Source organism: Montipora capricornis, chromosome 9, assembly GCF_036669925.1.
Source record: "Montipora capricornis isolate CH-2021 chromosome 9, ASM3666992v2, whole genome shotgun sequence".
Classification (NCBI taxonomy): Eukaryota; Metazoa; Cnidaria; class Anthozoa; order Scleractinia; family Acroporidae; genus Montipora; species Montipora capricornis.
In genome coordinates, this window is record NC_090891.1 from 40,177,745 (window position 1) to 40,191,019 (window position 13,275).

The window sequence follows — 13,275 nt, forward strand, 5'->3', positions numbered from 1 at the left end:
CTTAGTGACCCCCAATTTTTATTGCACAAAAGTGATCAGCAGGCCAAGATGAAACTCTCTGCAAAGTCACAAAAAAATTCTGTCAAGAGGATTCAGAGCTACCTTACCCTTAATTATTTAAAGTGCCCCTAACCCCAAAAAATGAATCTTTGCACCTGTTCAAAATAAGTTCCAGCCTTTTTTCATTTTTTTAACAAATTCTGCCTTTCTTATATGCATCAAAACTTGCAAAAAATCAAACATCTATTGTTCACGACTGAGTCAAAAGAGTGAGTATATTACTGATTTAACGTCACAAACTGATTTACATTGCATTAACTCTTTGTAAACAGGCATGCAAAATAGATTGTGACGTCAAATCAGGAATACACCCACTCCTCTTCTGCCTCAGTGGTAAACAAAATAAACCTGGTTTTTTGCAAGTTTTGGTCCACATATGGTAGGCATGTCCACATATGGTAGGCATGTCCACATATGGTAGGCATGTCCACATATGGTAGGCATGTCCACATATGGTAGGCATGTCCACATATGGTAGGCATGTCCACATATGGTAGGCATGTCCACATATGGTAGGCATGTCCACATATGGTAGGCATGTCCACATATGGTAGGCATGTCCACATATGGTAGGCATGTCCACATATGGTAGGCATGTCCACATATGGTAGGCATGTCCACATATGGTAGGCATGTCCACATATGGTAGGCATGTCCACATATGGTAGGCATGTCCACATATGGTAGGCATGTCCACATATGGTAGGCATGTCCACATATGGTAGGCATGTCCACATATGGTAGGCATGTCCACATATGGTAGGCATGTCCACATATGGTAGGCATGTCCACATATGGTAGGCATGTCCACATATGGTAGGCATGTCCACATATGGTAGGCATGTCCACATATGGTAGGCATGTCCACATATGGTAGGCATGTCCACATAATTTGTTTTGTAGGAGGTATATCGCTCAAATTTTGTTTAAATCTTAAAAGGACAATGTCGCAAACGAACATAAGCAAAGGGTTGTATATAAAACAGTCTTTTACTCAGCTTTTCAGAGAGTTACACATTTCATATTTTCCACCATTTTGATGGTCGGTCAGCAGGCAGCACTTGTCCGTGAAAGCACCACTGACAATTCGGTGCCAGAATTTATTTCTTAGCAAGAAGCCTGTAGTTTGTTTGTGGTTTGTGCAAAATTTATTATACCATTTATTAATAATAATCTTTTTGCAAGTGTACTTACTTTAGTTATTAATGATTTAACCTATCGTAGGCTTGAAATTGACTCACTCCTTTACTTAAGGATCCTGTAAATCAATAGGGCATAAGGCATCCAAAGAACCATATCCGATAGATCATAACTACTAATGGTATCAATCGTACAGTTTTGAGTCAAACAATAATAATTACCGGTATTGTTAGCAAAAGATACTGACAAGAAGTAAACATGAAAATGTTACAATAAACAAGCCAGGTCTTCCTTCTTTTCCTTTCAAAATGTTTCGACAGGGAGGGAGATCGAGTCCCCTACCTCTTTCCAGGGTACTGGCCTGTGATTGTCTTATTAACTCATTAATTTGGTTTTATCCACGGCGTTGATACTGTAACCTGGCCTCCGTATAGAGATTCTAAAAGCTGACGTTTCGAGCGTTAGCTCTTCGTCAGAGCGAATTGAGGGATTATGGGTTACGTGTAGTTTTTATAGTAGAGTAGGAGCTACGCTATTGGTGGTAACATGGCAACATGAAAAATAGGAATATATTAGTTAAATGAAAAGCGTTCGTTAATACCGTGAGGATTAAGGGTGCCGATTTGAAAGATGAATTTTTGTTCCAGATTCTTGCGGCTTTCCGTAGTACCTAGATGTAGGGAAAGGCCGCAGATAGCCATGTGTTTTTTGGAGTGGTTAGGCAGATTAAAGATTAAATCTGGAACAAAAATTCATCTTTCAAATCGGCACTCTTAATCCTCACGGTATTAACGAACGCTTTTCATTTAACTAATATATTCCTATTTTTCACGTTGCCATGTTACCACCAATAGCGTAGCTCCTACTCTACTATAAAAACTACACGTAACCCATAATCCCTTTATTCGCTCTGACGAAGGGCTAACGCTCAAAACGTCAGCTTTTAGAATCTCTGTACGGTGTCCAATTTACATTATCAACTCCGTTGATAAAACCAAATTTTTGTATACTACTTCCCCACCGACGCAGCACCACAGTTTCTTTAGAAACTACCCCTTCATTTATTAACTCATTGATTCCTACGGGTTACCCAATGACGAGTAAAATCATTTGGCGTTAGACAGAGAAAAATACTAAGTACGGATGGTTCAGGCCGGCTTGGGAGTTAATGGGGACAGCGAGTGATTAAGAAATGTCTGCATCCTTTTCTGACAATCAAAATGCCCTTTTAAGCTCGCTCATAAATACAACAATGCAAGAACTTTGAATCCGATGTCTAGATCTTTTTCATAAAACTTGAAAGTCGAGGCATATTGCAAAAGACTTAACTATAAATCACTTCTGTCCAGACCAGAAAGCAAATATTAAACGTTTTTATAATTTATGTTGATTTTTTAAACTGATTCTATGTGCCAGCGTGGTGCTCATAAGGCGCTGGAAAGTGCTACTACTGTGAAGTTTAATGCTTTTGGATCTCTTCTCATATACTCCTTGCAAACCTCAGCAGCATCCTGAAAATGAGAAATACGTATGTTATTTGCCGGCCAGAAGGTCCGTATTGGGAAAAACTGTGCCCTTGGTCTCGATCAAGTCTCGAGTATGGCCCTTGGCCGCATACTTGAGACCAAGGGCACAGTTTTTCCCAATACGGATCGACCTAGACCGACAAATAACATGTTTACGATTGTGTTTATTTTTTCCTACGGGATTGCTGTGAAAGGGCCTAAAAATGTCCATTACATGTTAACGAAAAAGGACCGGCATCACAGCGTTTTTTGTTCCCCTGTACATTTAGCACTAGTTCTGTGTGTTCCCACTTCGCCATAACGATAAATATGATAGTATCCTAAACATGCATAAAAGCTAACCTTAGGCCTAAACAACAGTTTTTAGGCCTAAGGTTAGCTTTTATGCATGTTTAGGATACTTTCTGTATTCATATTCTGCTATCATATTTATTGTTATGGCGAAGGGGGAACACACAGAACTAGTGCCCAGTGTTCGGGTGAACAGATAACATGGGGGAACACAAAAAGCTGTGACAGCGCATGGCTTCAAATCAAAGCAACACATTCACATTTCATTTGCATATTAACATTTACATTTCACGCTGTTTCCGACACTTTTACACTGTTACAAAAAGCTTGATAAGTTGCTAAAGCTGGAAATTTCAGAGCGGTCCATACTAGGGGTATGAATGGGAAAATAGAGACCGCTGGAGCCAGTCACATTCAAGAATTTAGGGCCCGGGGGGGGAAGGGGGGGGGGGGGGGGGAGGGGGGACTCCCATATGAAACAGACGGGGATGCTCGTCATCTTGCTTAGGGGTGTAAATTTTGGATTTTGGTCTCACTTAGGGTGTTCCGGGCAAAGCGCCAATATTTTAAGCCGCCAAGGTCTCATTTAGGGTTTCGCGAAGAGAAACAGAAGTCAAATTTTGCATTTTAACTTGTTTTTAGGGGTCAAATTTGCTTGAAACCACGCCCATATTGGTCTCCTTTAGGGGTTAAATTCAAAATTTCCGACGAGCATACCCGTCTGTTCCATATGGGAATCCCACCCCTGGGATTTAGGGTTCCGGACCACTGAGAAAAAATATACAAAATTTATCTCAAACACAGGGGTAATTGTTTTTAACAGATTTTTGATTGAGTATCACGTAAAATTTAAATCTTTAAAATAATTACTTTGGTTTACAATATGCGGTTGAAAATTGCTATAATTTCGTGCTTATTTCTTTCACTTGGTGATCATTGGGCCAATTGTCTGAAACCAACCAGCCTGGGGTACTAATCTGCAATTTCCCGAGTGTTCGTAATGTTCTGACCAAATATTTCAAACAAACCAAGTTTTATGAAATTCTTTCCCTGTATTCCTGTCCAAAAACGTTCAACAAAAAAATCCACAGGTTACGTGATTTGAATATCAGCCAACTGCTAATGGGCACAAAAAAAAAAGGGAAAAGAGGCTACACATGGTGCACATGTGCAATGCAAATGCAAGACTGGATCGAGCATCTTTTGCTTGAAATAGCCTGATAGACTGCAACAAAATAGCAGAGGCCATTTTGTTGGGACCACCTCGGAAGAGTTCAAAGTAAGAGAAAAGCACTGTGGCAATATTGTAAAAAAAAAAAATCATTGTTTTTATGCATGATATTGAAGGAGGTTTCGCCTTTATCCATAACTTCGCTGCCTATGAAAAGCATTGCACGAAAGTGGTCCCAACAAGATGGAGCAGTGGGCCTCAGTTATGGAGTGAGGGAGGGAAGAGAAGAGGAGAGACCCTGGGAACAAGGTTGAGTTTTGGCAGGGTGAAATGTGGCCTAGAAGCCGCCAATGTGAAAATTGTGACCCTTGCCTGTAAAAACGTCTCTCCTGTTGTTTTTCCATGATTTATGGGAAATGACTTCCTTCCATCTACGAGATAATATTGTAAAGAGAATGTTACAAGGGAACTGTGGTACTTGCCTGAAGGAATGTATCTTTTGTTGTTGTTCCATGATTTATCGGAAATGACTTTGTTCCATCTACAACAGAACATGATGAGATCTAAGTGCCACTCCTCTCAAGTACTGTATGCTAGTTGCCATATGGGTGAAGCTCTAATTATGAAACAGTACGCTCACTGAAACTATTTTTGGTGTTTTATTACCATTTGACCTCATCTTAGACTTGCATTTAAAAAAAAAAGTCTTTCACTATGCAATATTCGAATTCTTATTCCACATATCTCGCATTTGTCACTGTTCCTACATGACAGTTAAAAGTTGGGCATATGGCCAAACTCTCGCACAACATAAAGGAGTATAGAGTTAACCACCTCAAGTCTACAAGAGTTGAATTTGGAGGAATGCTATTGATGCTTAGAAAAAAACTAAAACAACTTGGTCTCTTCATGTTGCGTAGTGCACATGCAAAGGTGTATGAAAACTGCAGACTGCAAACGGCGCTGATAAACTGTATTTAAGTCTAAGCACCCATTTTTAAATGGTAAGCTTTCAATTACTGTGACTTAGGGTTAGTTTGCAGTCTGCAGTCTGCAAGTGTCAGACACCGCATGCAGAGAAATTGTATTGCTCAGACTGGTGAGATCTAAAAAATAAGTGTCTCAGTGTAATACTCTCAGTGATCTTTATTTAAAGCGTAAGAGAAAAGTCTACATGAATGTGAAAGTTACCTAATTCGTAGAGACATCCATCTTTTTGTACAATAGCGACAAAATGGAGGTCAACATGCTCATCAGCAGATGGAGCCTACAATCCAGAACAGGTCATTAAAGTTACAGACTGAAGTACAGTGTAGTTTCTTAACAAACTAAAACTTTTCGCAAGTCGACTTCAGCAGGTCCCACCTGCCCTTCCCTCATTCCTTTTTCCTTTTCCTTTTGGATATCAAGGTCATACATGAAATACGGGGCTGAGATGGGGTACTCAAACAAGGCAAAACACTGTTTCCTTTCGACAAACTACCCTCCTTTGTAATTTAGCAGTGCAAAAATAGCTTGCTGATTAATTGGGTTGTTAACCAGAAATGCACGTAATTGGATGTACACCCAATTTTGATTATATGCAACACAAAGTATCCTGTTTAGTCTTGAAAAACAGTTGCTTCCTGTTTCCAATCAACAAGGTAAGTGTTAGTGTTTGCATCATTTCTAAATTACGGTAACTTCAGCCGTTTATCCTAGGAGACACTTTGTGACTTAAATTGTCTGTATTTCCCAGAAATGAACGATGTTGAATTTGGGGAGATGAGCAAGGGACGCTTGGAGATACTTATCAATTTTGGCATGCATCTAATTACCTGAAATTTGGATAAATTTGGGTTTACCTCAGTTTGACCCTCTTGTGCAAAGGCTTCGTGTGCTTCACTGATACTCTAAATAAAAAAAGAACAATATCATAAATGACAACAACAACAACAATATAACGAAAAAACACTTTGGTGGCACCTCAGGGGTCTTCTAGTTCAGATGCTCTAAAGGGGAGGATCTAGAAAGAGGGTGAAGGGGATATGCACCCCCTGCACCCTCCCAGTAGATCTGCCCCCGATACTGCTAGGACTTAAATAACAATGAAAGTGATGATGAGTATGATAGTTGCATAACAATTACCGTATAACAACTTTGTCAAAGTCTCAAGGCTATCTGGGCTTGATTTCCAGCCGTTTTGAGAGTACGGGTAACATCCTCCTCCCAACGAAGAGCTGGATCACTGGTCCGTGTCGTCTGTCCGTGACATAGAACCAGTTGCGATTGTATTTTGTATTCAGCCAATTGTACTTTGTACTTGGCAGGCAGGCAACTTTCTGATTGGTGGAAAACACAATTGGCTGGACCATTGATCCAGCCGTGGTGTGCGCTGAGGAATGCGGGTGCACAAAACGGCTGGCCAATTGAGCCTAAAGGCTATCAAGCTGAGCCCATTTAGTACTCGACAAACTGGAGAGACTTAAAATTAAATTGAGAGTTTCTTGAAATAAAAATTGCTTGAAATAAAATGTTCATTTTTTGCCGAGAAGGAAAATCTGGAGTACCCAGAGAAAAACCTCTCAGAAAAGAAGAGAGAACAAACAAACTCAACCCACATATGACGTTGAGTTTGGAAATCAAACCTGGGCCACCATGGTGGAGGGCAAGTTCTCTCTTCACTGTGCTATATGGTATCATTGTGTCTTTTACTTTTATTGCTAAACATGAATTTATCAGGAAAATAAAAACATTAATGTGAATTGAACCCAAATCAGAAGAGGTTTTCCCTTGTTGTTGTCCATGAAAAAGACGATTAAGTTCCTTTTAAATTTTACTTGTGTTCTCCAATATGCAGAACAAAATGATACCTCGATGATTAAAAGACAATTGTCTTGCACATGCCCTGTGTTCCGTTTCATGGCTCACTGGAAAATAACGCCCTTTGATTGGATAAAAGTTCTACCATATAATTATCTTTTGGTGCCTGAAATGCCTGTCGAAAAACAGCTGTCAACTTGTGTGTGGGATACATGTACAAGTCTACGGTTGGAAATTCTGTACCCCTGTCCACATGATCTACTTTTGCCATAATATTATCAGCCACCCAATGTTTATACTACTCTTTAATTGGAATAGAACCAGTTGTCACGGCACCTCCAGACCATTGTCTGTATTCTTATAAATCAACAATGATAGTTGACATCACGGTGGTCAAAATGTTGTGGACAATCTGATTGGTGAAACAGGCATCGCATGACATATTGCGAGCAGTGTTGTTAAGATTACAAAGCAATTGTGGTAAAATTCATATTCCCTCAAATGCTACAGAGTCAAAATTTGAGGAAAACAAAAATAATTATAATTGTTTGGTGAAATAAAATGTTTTTATTGAATTATCAAGTCACCTCGTTAGCTTCCAGATTTGCCCCTTTTTCTTCTGGAGACAATGATTTGGTTGATTCTATAAAGGTCTTGAGAAAGCCATCCTCTGTGTCAACAGTCAATACACCTTCTTTTAGCCAGCAGGCTTATTTACAGGTCACAGGTCAATTCATAGGTCATTGATTTATTAATTGATAAGCAAACCCAAATCTTCTCTGATAATAACCTTAGGCCAAAACAATTTCTCCACATAAGCCTATGGTTAGCATTAACATGGGATGGGATTATTTCAGTATGGGTATAAAACTATGGCCAGTTACTTTGGCCTGTGACTTGTAAATAATGATGTGAATTCAAGCCACTAAACTAAGACAATAAGAACTTCTATCAAAGAGCAATGTGCACATGACAACCCCTCCATCCAGGTACAAATATCATAACCAGGATATAACTTGTATCTAAAGAAATGAACATCCCGAACTCAGGGCTAGAAAAAAGTTAAAATTTCAACTTGCCCATCAGACAATCAAGCCTCATGACTCGCTTGCCCAATGCATTTTTACTTCTTTTGAGTGTTTAGAATCTTGATGGCCGTCATTTTATTTAATTGAATGAGCTTTCCCAGGGGGCAAGTGGTCAGAGAAAGTAGCTTGCCCAAGCATTAAATCTGGTTGTCCTGGACGACAAGACAGGGGTCTTCTTGAGCCCTGTTGAAGTGTACAGCTGTACCTCAAACTATTCCCTGATGATAACATAACGGAAACCCTTACTTTTAAAATGTAACATGAATGCAAACGTTAATGCAGGTATCAATTTTAAGCTACAGGGGGATGGGCATTTGACTTCTTCTGACTTCTACTCCCACCCTCTGGAACTTGACTAATATTCTGGGCCCTAGGTGAGTATGGTTGATATCTTGTGAGGTCAGGAATGGGATCTTATCACATGTGCTTGTCTGTGTGGTCATTGAAAACGGATTCAGCTGTTTCAACTGTTTTGAAGGTAAGAGCACGTTTTCAAGGAATAAAACAACTACTCTTCACTACTCACTTTCAATATATTACAGGAACAACTGTGAAACTTAGAGGTATATTATTTGGTTGGGTGCAGCTTTGAACCGAAAATTCATCTGAAAAGTTAATTGTCCCTGCCACCTATGCCAAGGTGCCCCCCCCCCCAACTTGGGCTTGATATTGAGAGATTCATAATGCGCCAATCAACTTGAAACTTCAAAGGCAAACCCCGGAATTTGAACTTTTGAAGATTGGATCGTTCAAATTCCCACCCCATCAGGCCAAAATGGTGTCCAAATGCCCTACCCTATTGTCGGATTTGTGTCATATCCTACTAAAGAAAAATTTTTCTTGGCTCCTGTCGTCTTTAATAAGACCTTTTTTGTAAGCCAATTGCTCACAATTGCTATATCTCTTCCTTTTAACTCTTCCAACTTGTCCAAACATGTGTTTTATAGCTGTTAGTGACTTTGGCGCCGGACAAAAAATCATTTGAAACCTCACACTTTCGGTTCAATTTTTCCCACCCCATGCAGGAAAAGGTCGAATTCCCCACTCCCCGAGCAGCACAGAAGATAGTCAAATGCCCGGGGTTTGCCCAGGAAGGTGGGGCATGTTAAAGTTTCGCATAACCTGATTACAGGTACCAGTAATAATAATTATTGATGCTCAGACTTCACAGGATACCAAATCACAATATAAATTGGGCATGCATGGTCTGCATGCATAGCAAGCTTTTCAGTGCATTTTCAGTTTTGGCTGCATTTCTACCACAAACCACCTCCACTTCAGTGAAATACTTCAAGTGTGGATTAAAGAGCTATGAAAGGGAAATTGGGATGAAGGGATAAGTAAAATGAAGTGAAGATGAAAGGGAACTTTGCTAGGATCATGTCTTCCTTTCAACAATGAAGAAAGTCAAACATTTTCTTACCAAACTCAAGAACATCTGTATTATTAGCGATGGAGTGTATGATAGCAATAGTTCCACAGGCATTTCCTATTGTTTGCTTCATGAAGTACACATTTGGACTAACTTCCTAAAGAATTATTTAGAAGTAGAAAGCGAAAAGTTAGTTTGCAGACATGAATGCCTGGACAATGATCTCTTTTTTTTTTCCGTGAAGACAAAAGTAAAATGCAACTGTAATGATAAACACATACCTGCCCATCTTTGAGAGCTTTTTCTTCCTGCTCTTTCTTGTAATCACGGTACTATCAAATAAATAAGTGATCAATAAGAATGACGCTAAATACACTTACTACCTTTTCTGTCAAAATTTGACATTCTAAATAGAAATTCCCCAATTTGAGATAATGGAATAATAAAGAAATTTCCTTCCTTCCTTTTTTGTCGTTTGCTTATTTTGTATCATTTTATAGCCATAATGATTATATATTCAAACAGTTGACATGAGGCTGGGCTCCCATCTGGTACCTTGTACATCGATCTTTTGAATACCCAGAAGACTCCAGAAATAGACGAGTTCATGCTCTTGAGTGCATCATGGGTAATCAGGGCAAGATCGAGAGAAATTCAAAGGTTTGTGTGGAAGATCAAATCAAGGAAAAGTATTCATGATATAGAATTTTGGGTTTTTTTATTTTCCAAAACAGAAGATATACGCTCAAACGTGCGGCATTAAAGAAAGTTGGAGAGAACGGCTATTGTAGAAATTATTTTTAATTATTAAACAAAGTTGCTGCCATACATCTCCTAGCCTGTAACTCCAAAGGCACAAAACTACAGAGAATGTATGGAGACAAAAAAAAGCAATATTTCGGAATCACAAAGAATAGATACCATGCCCAGTTTACCTCAGTTGTGAACTTGGACTTGTTTGTTTGGTTTATGAAGGTGAAATTCTATAAAGTAGAGTCGTGTACAGTTTATTTTACTTTGAATTTCCATACAAACCATTGAATTTCCCACCATGTTGCCCTGATTAACCATCATGCACTCAAGAGGGTGAACTGGTCTATGCAGCTAATAGGCCATTTTTCCGAGTTCATGTCTGGCTCCTCTTCAAAATGAGTAGGGCAAAGTTTTCCTTATGGAAATAAGTTTCATTCATTTTTAAAGTAGATCTAATTACCAGCTCAAAAAATTCGCTCTGAGACTCGCTTTGAAGAGGTGGCAGACATGAACTAGGAAATGGCCTATTGAATGCAGAATGATTTTGAGAAGTATCAATAATTGCTCCTAACCCTTTCACACCTACCTAATTATTATTGGCCCCCATGCATTGACCGATAAAATTATCTCCTGTTAGACAGAGTAAAATCTGTGTCACTCTTAGCAAGGAATGGGTTAAAGGGGACATTGGACATGGACATAAGTGTTGTTAAAGACGACATATATTTTGCATGGACCCTCTTGCCTCCCTTTTGGGAGGTGCGGTGGCCTCATGTTTAGTGTGCTTGACTCTGGAGCGAGTGGTCCGGGTTTGGGTCCTGGCCAGGGACATTGTGTTGTGTTCTTTGGCAAGCCACTTTACTCCCACAGTGCCTCTCTCCACCCAGGTGTATAAATGGGTACCGGCGAAGTGCTGGGGGTAATCCTGCGATGGACTAGCATCCCATCCAAGGGGGAAGTAAAAATTAATCCTAGCCGCTTCATGCTATGGAAACCGGGGATAGGCTCCGGCGTGTTGGGCCACTTGGGTCAATTTTTTCTAGGTATGTGTCGCTGGCCCCTCAGGACCCCTACCCCTTTATAGTCTATTTCATGGCCAATTGCGAGAACTTTGAACCAATCACTGAGTGAAGAAATAAAAAACCAAAGCAATTCGCTAATTGCTTTTGACACTCAATTGAAAACCGCTCTTAAGCCTTTTGATTGTAATTTCAAAATGGAATGTACTGCGACTAGTAAATATTAAATCAACAACTTTTTTTTACCATGAATCTAGCCAAAATTTTCCAGTAACTTTGTCGGAAACTTTGCCGAAAATGCAACCCCATTATAGCCAATCCAGTCTTGAAAATGCGACCCCATCCAGTGGAACATCCCAATTAGCCATTAATAGGAAGGCCTTTTCCCAGGGAGACTGATATCCTGCCAAAATTAGTGTTACAGTATCTTGCCCTTGCTATCCACATCTAAGTATCAAAGAAATGTATATTTGCCCTGCTACCTTATCATTTGTCGGGAAAAGAAGCAGAAGAGCACATGTCGGTTGTGGCAGCATTGCCAGTAACTCAGGCTCCAGGCCAATAACATCAACAAAACTCCAACTTGGCTTTAAGCCCAGGTTTGTGACAAACTGTAAGAAAAAATGAAGCGGTAATGACCTCAGCCAAAAATGTTATTAAATGTATTTTCCTTACTAGTGATTTTTAGATTGGAGCACAAGAGAAAATCATCAGTTCAAAATTCCCATTTTCAGCTCTGTACACTTGAAATAACTCCACCTCAAAACCCAATGCGGATGCTTGGAATTAAAAACTGGCACTTTTAGTTGTTGCCGAACCCCAATCTTAAGCTCGCTATTACTCCAATTTCTCAAACCTGTACCCTCTTCATCTGCATACTTCACCCCAATGCTCTATATCCTGTAAGGGAGCATGTAATCCCTTTGAGCAAGCCAAGCCTACTATCAATTGCTTTGTTTAGATAGTAGATAATGCCACCAATGAATGAGAAGGGAAAGGGTCTAAACCTAACTACAACTGGAGCAACAATGACGATCTTAAACACGAAGTTGCACTATAAAAGGTGTGGTGCATCATGCACATGTGGAAGATTTATCAAGCAACTGTTATCAGGAGCTCTGCACATGGTAATTTGTGCAAAAGCCCCCTAACGGCAATGTGTCCGTAATATGAGATTTTTCTTGCACTGGAAATATCTTTTAGGGGTTCCATCTCTTCAAGGCTGTTTGTTGATCACCATCTTGGATAATCAGTCATACTTGAATGAATTCGAACAGAAGCAGAGCATGATGTGTCCCTTTTATAGTGTGCCTGTCTTCATGCTAAAAACAAATGAGGAGAAAGTGCCGCCTTTGCAATGACATCTGCAAATGATTGAACTTTCTACTCTTCTAAGCTAAACCATATGTCTCATCTCATAACACTCAATCCTAATCAATTGAGTTGGATGGCCAAGAACCAACAAACTATTTCCAAAGAAGCAGGTGTCATAGACTTCGATGCTGTGGAATACTTGCAGTAAAGACAGCTGCCGTGTCACCCACCAAAACCACCTTTTCGTGATCTTACCTTTGACTTCCTTGCAGAATGCTTGCATTATCTACACATTCAGCACGTAAGATTCTACTAAAATTCATATTAACTCTAAAGGGAGGGGTGAGTCAATGCCTGTGACACCACCAGAGTGGGTGGCTAACTCATGACCACAACACCTTGATAATAGATTAATACAGAAATTAGAAAAACGACAAATGAAATTTCTCTCACCTTATTCATAACCTTATTGGCATTGATCGCAAATATCAAATGACAGGAACACGAGAGAGAAAGAGAAAGAAAGGATGAATGAGTGAATAATTAACCGTACGCTCGAAATACGCACAAGCAAAATTTGACATCGACCATCTATAAATATAGCTTTAAACCTTACATCTGGATTTGACTCTAACGGTAGCCATCGAACCATCTTTGAAAATGTAGTATATTTTTGCCTTGCAAAATCAACGTGAACTCCGCTTCCTTCTTTATATTTGCAAATTACGCGGGAGTGCCT

The 13,275-nt window shown here is 39.6% G+C and overlaps 1 protein-coding gene across 8 annotated transcripts; it reads right to left on the reverse strand.

The window, feature by feature from the left end:
- Positions 1 to 1,185: 1,185 nt before the first annotated feature.
- Positions 1,186 to 13,261, reverse strand: LOC138015939 (ubiquitin carboxyl-terminal hydrolase isozyme L3-like). 8 transcript variants are annotated; one of them, XR_011125675.1, is made up of 10 exons: positions 13,148 to 13,261; positions 11,705 to 11,833; positions 9,732 to 9,782; positions 9,502 to 9,607; positions 7,578 to 7,660; positions 6,033 to 6,080; positions 5,380 to 5,455; positions 4,671 to 4,729; positions 2,254 to 2,711; positions 1,186 to 1,571 (listed from the first exon to the last, which is right to left on the reverse strand). XR_011125675.1 is itself a non-coding variant. In XM_068863063.1 (10 exons), the coding sequence occupies exons 1-10, from the start codon at positions 13,186 to 13,188 to the stop codon at positions 2,625 to 2,627; spliced, it is 687 nt and encodes a 228-aa protein (XP_068719164.1). In that variant the 5' UTR covers positions 13,189 to 13,203; the 3' UTR covers positions 2,158 to 2,624. The 8 variants fall into 8 exon arrangements, 4 of the variants coding, with proteins under 4 accessions (XP_068719164.1, XP_068719165.1, XP_068719167.1 ...); XR_011125674.1 differs by having other exon boundaries at positions 1,186 to 1,579; positions 2,270 to 2,711; positions 13,141 to 13,255; XR_011125673.1 differs by having other exon boundaries at positions 13,141 to 13,255.
- Between the last annotated feature and the right edge of the window lie 14 nt (positions 13,262 to 13,275).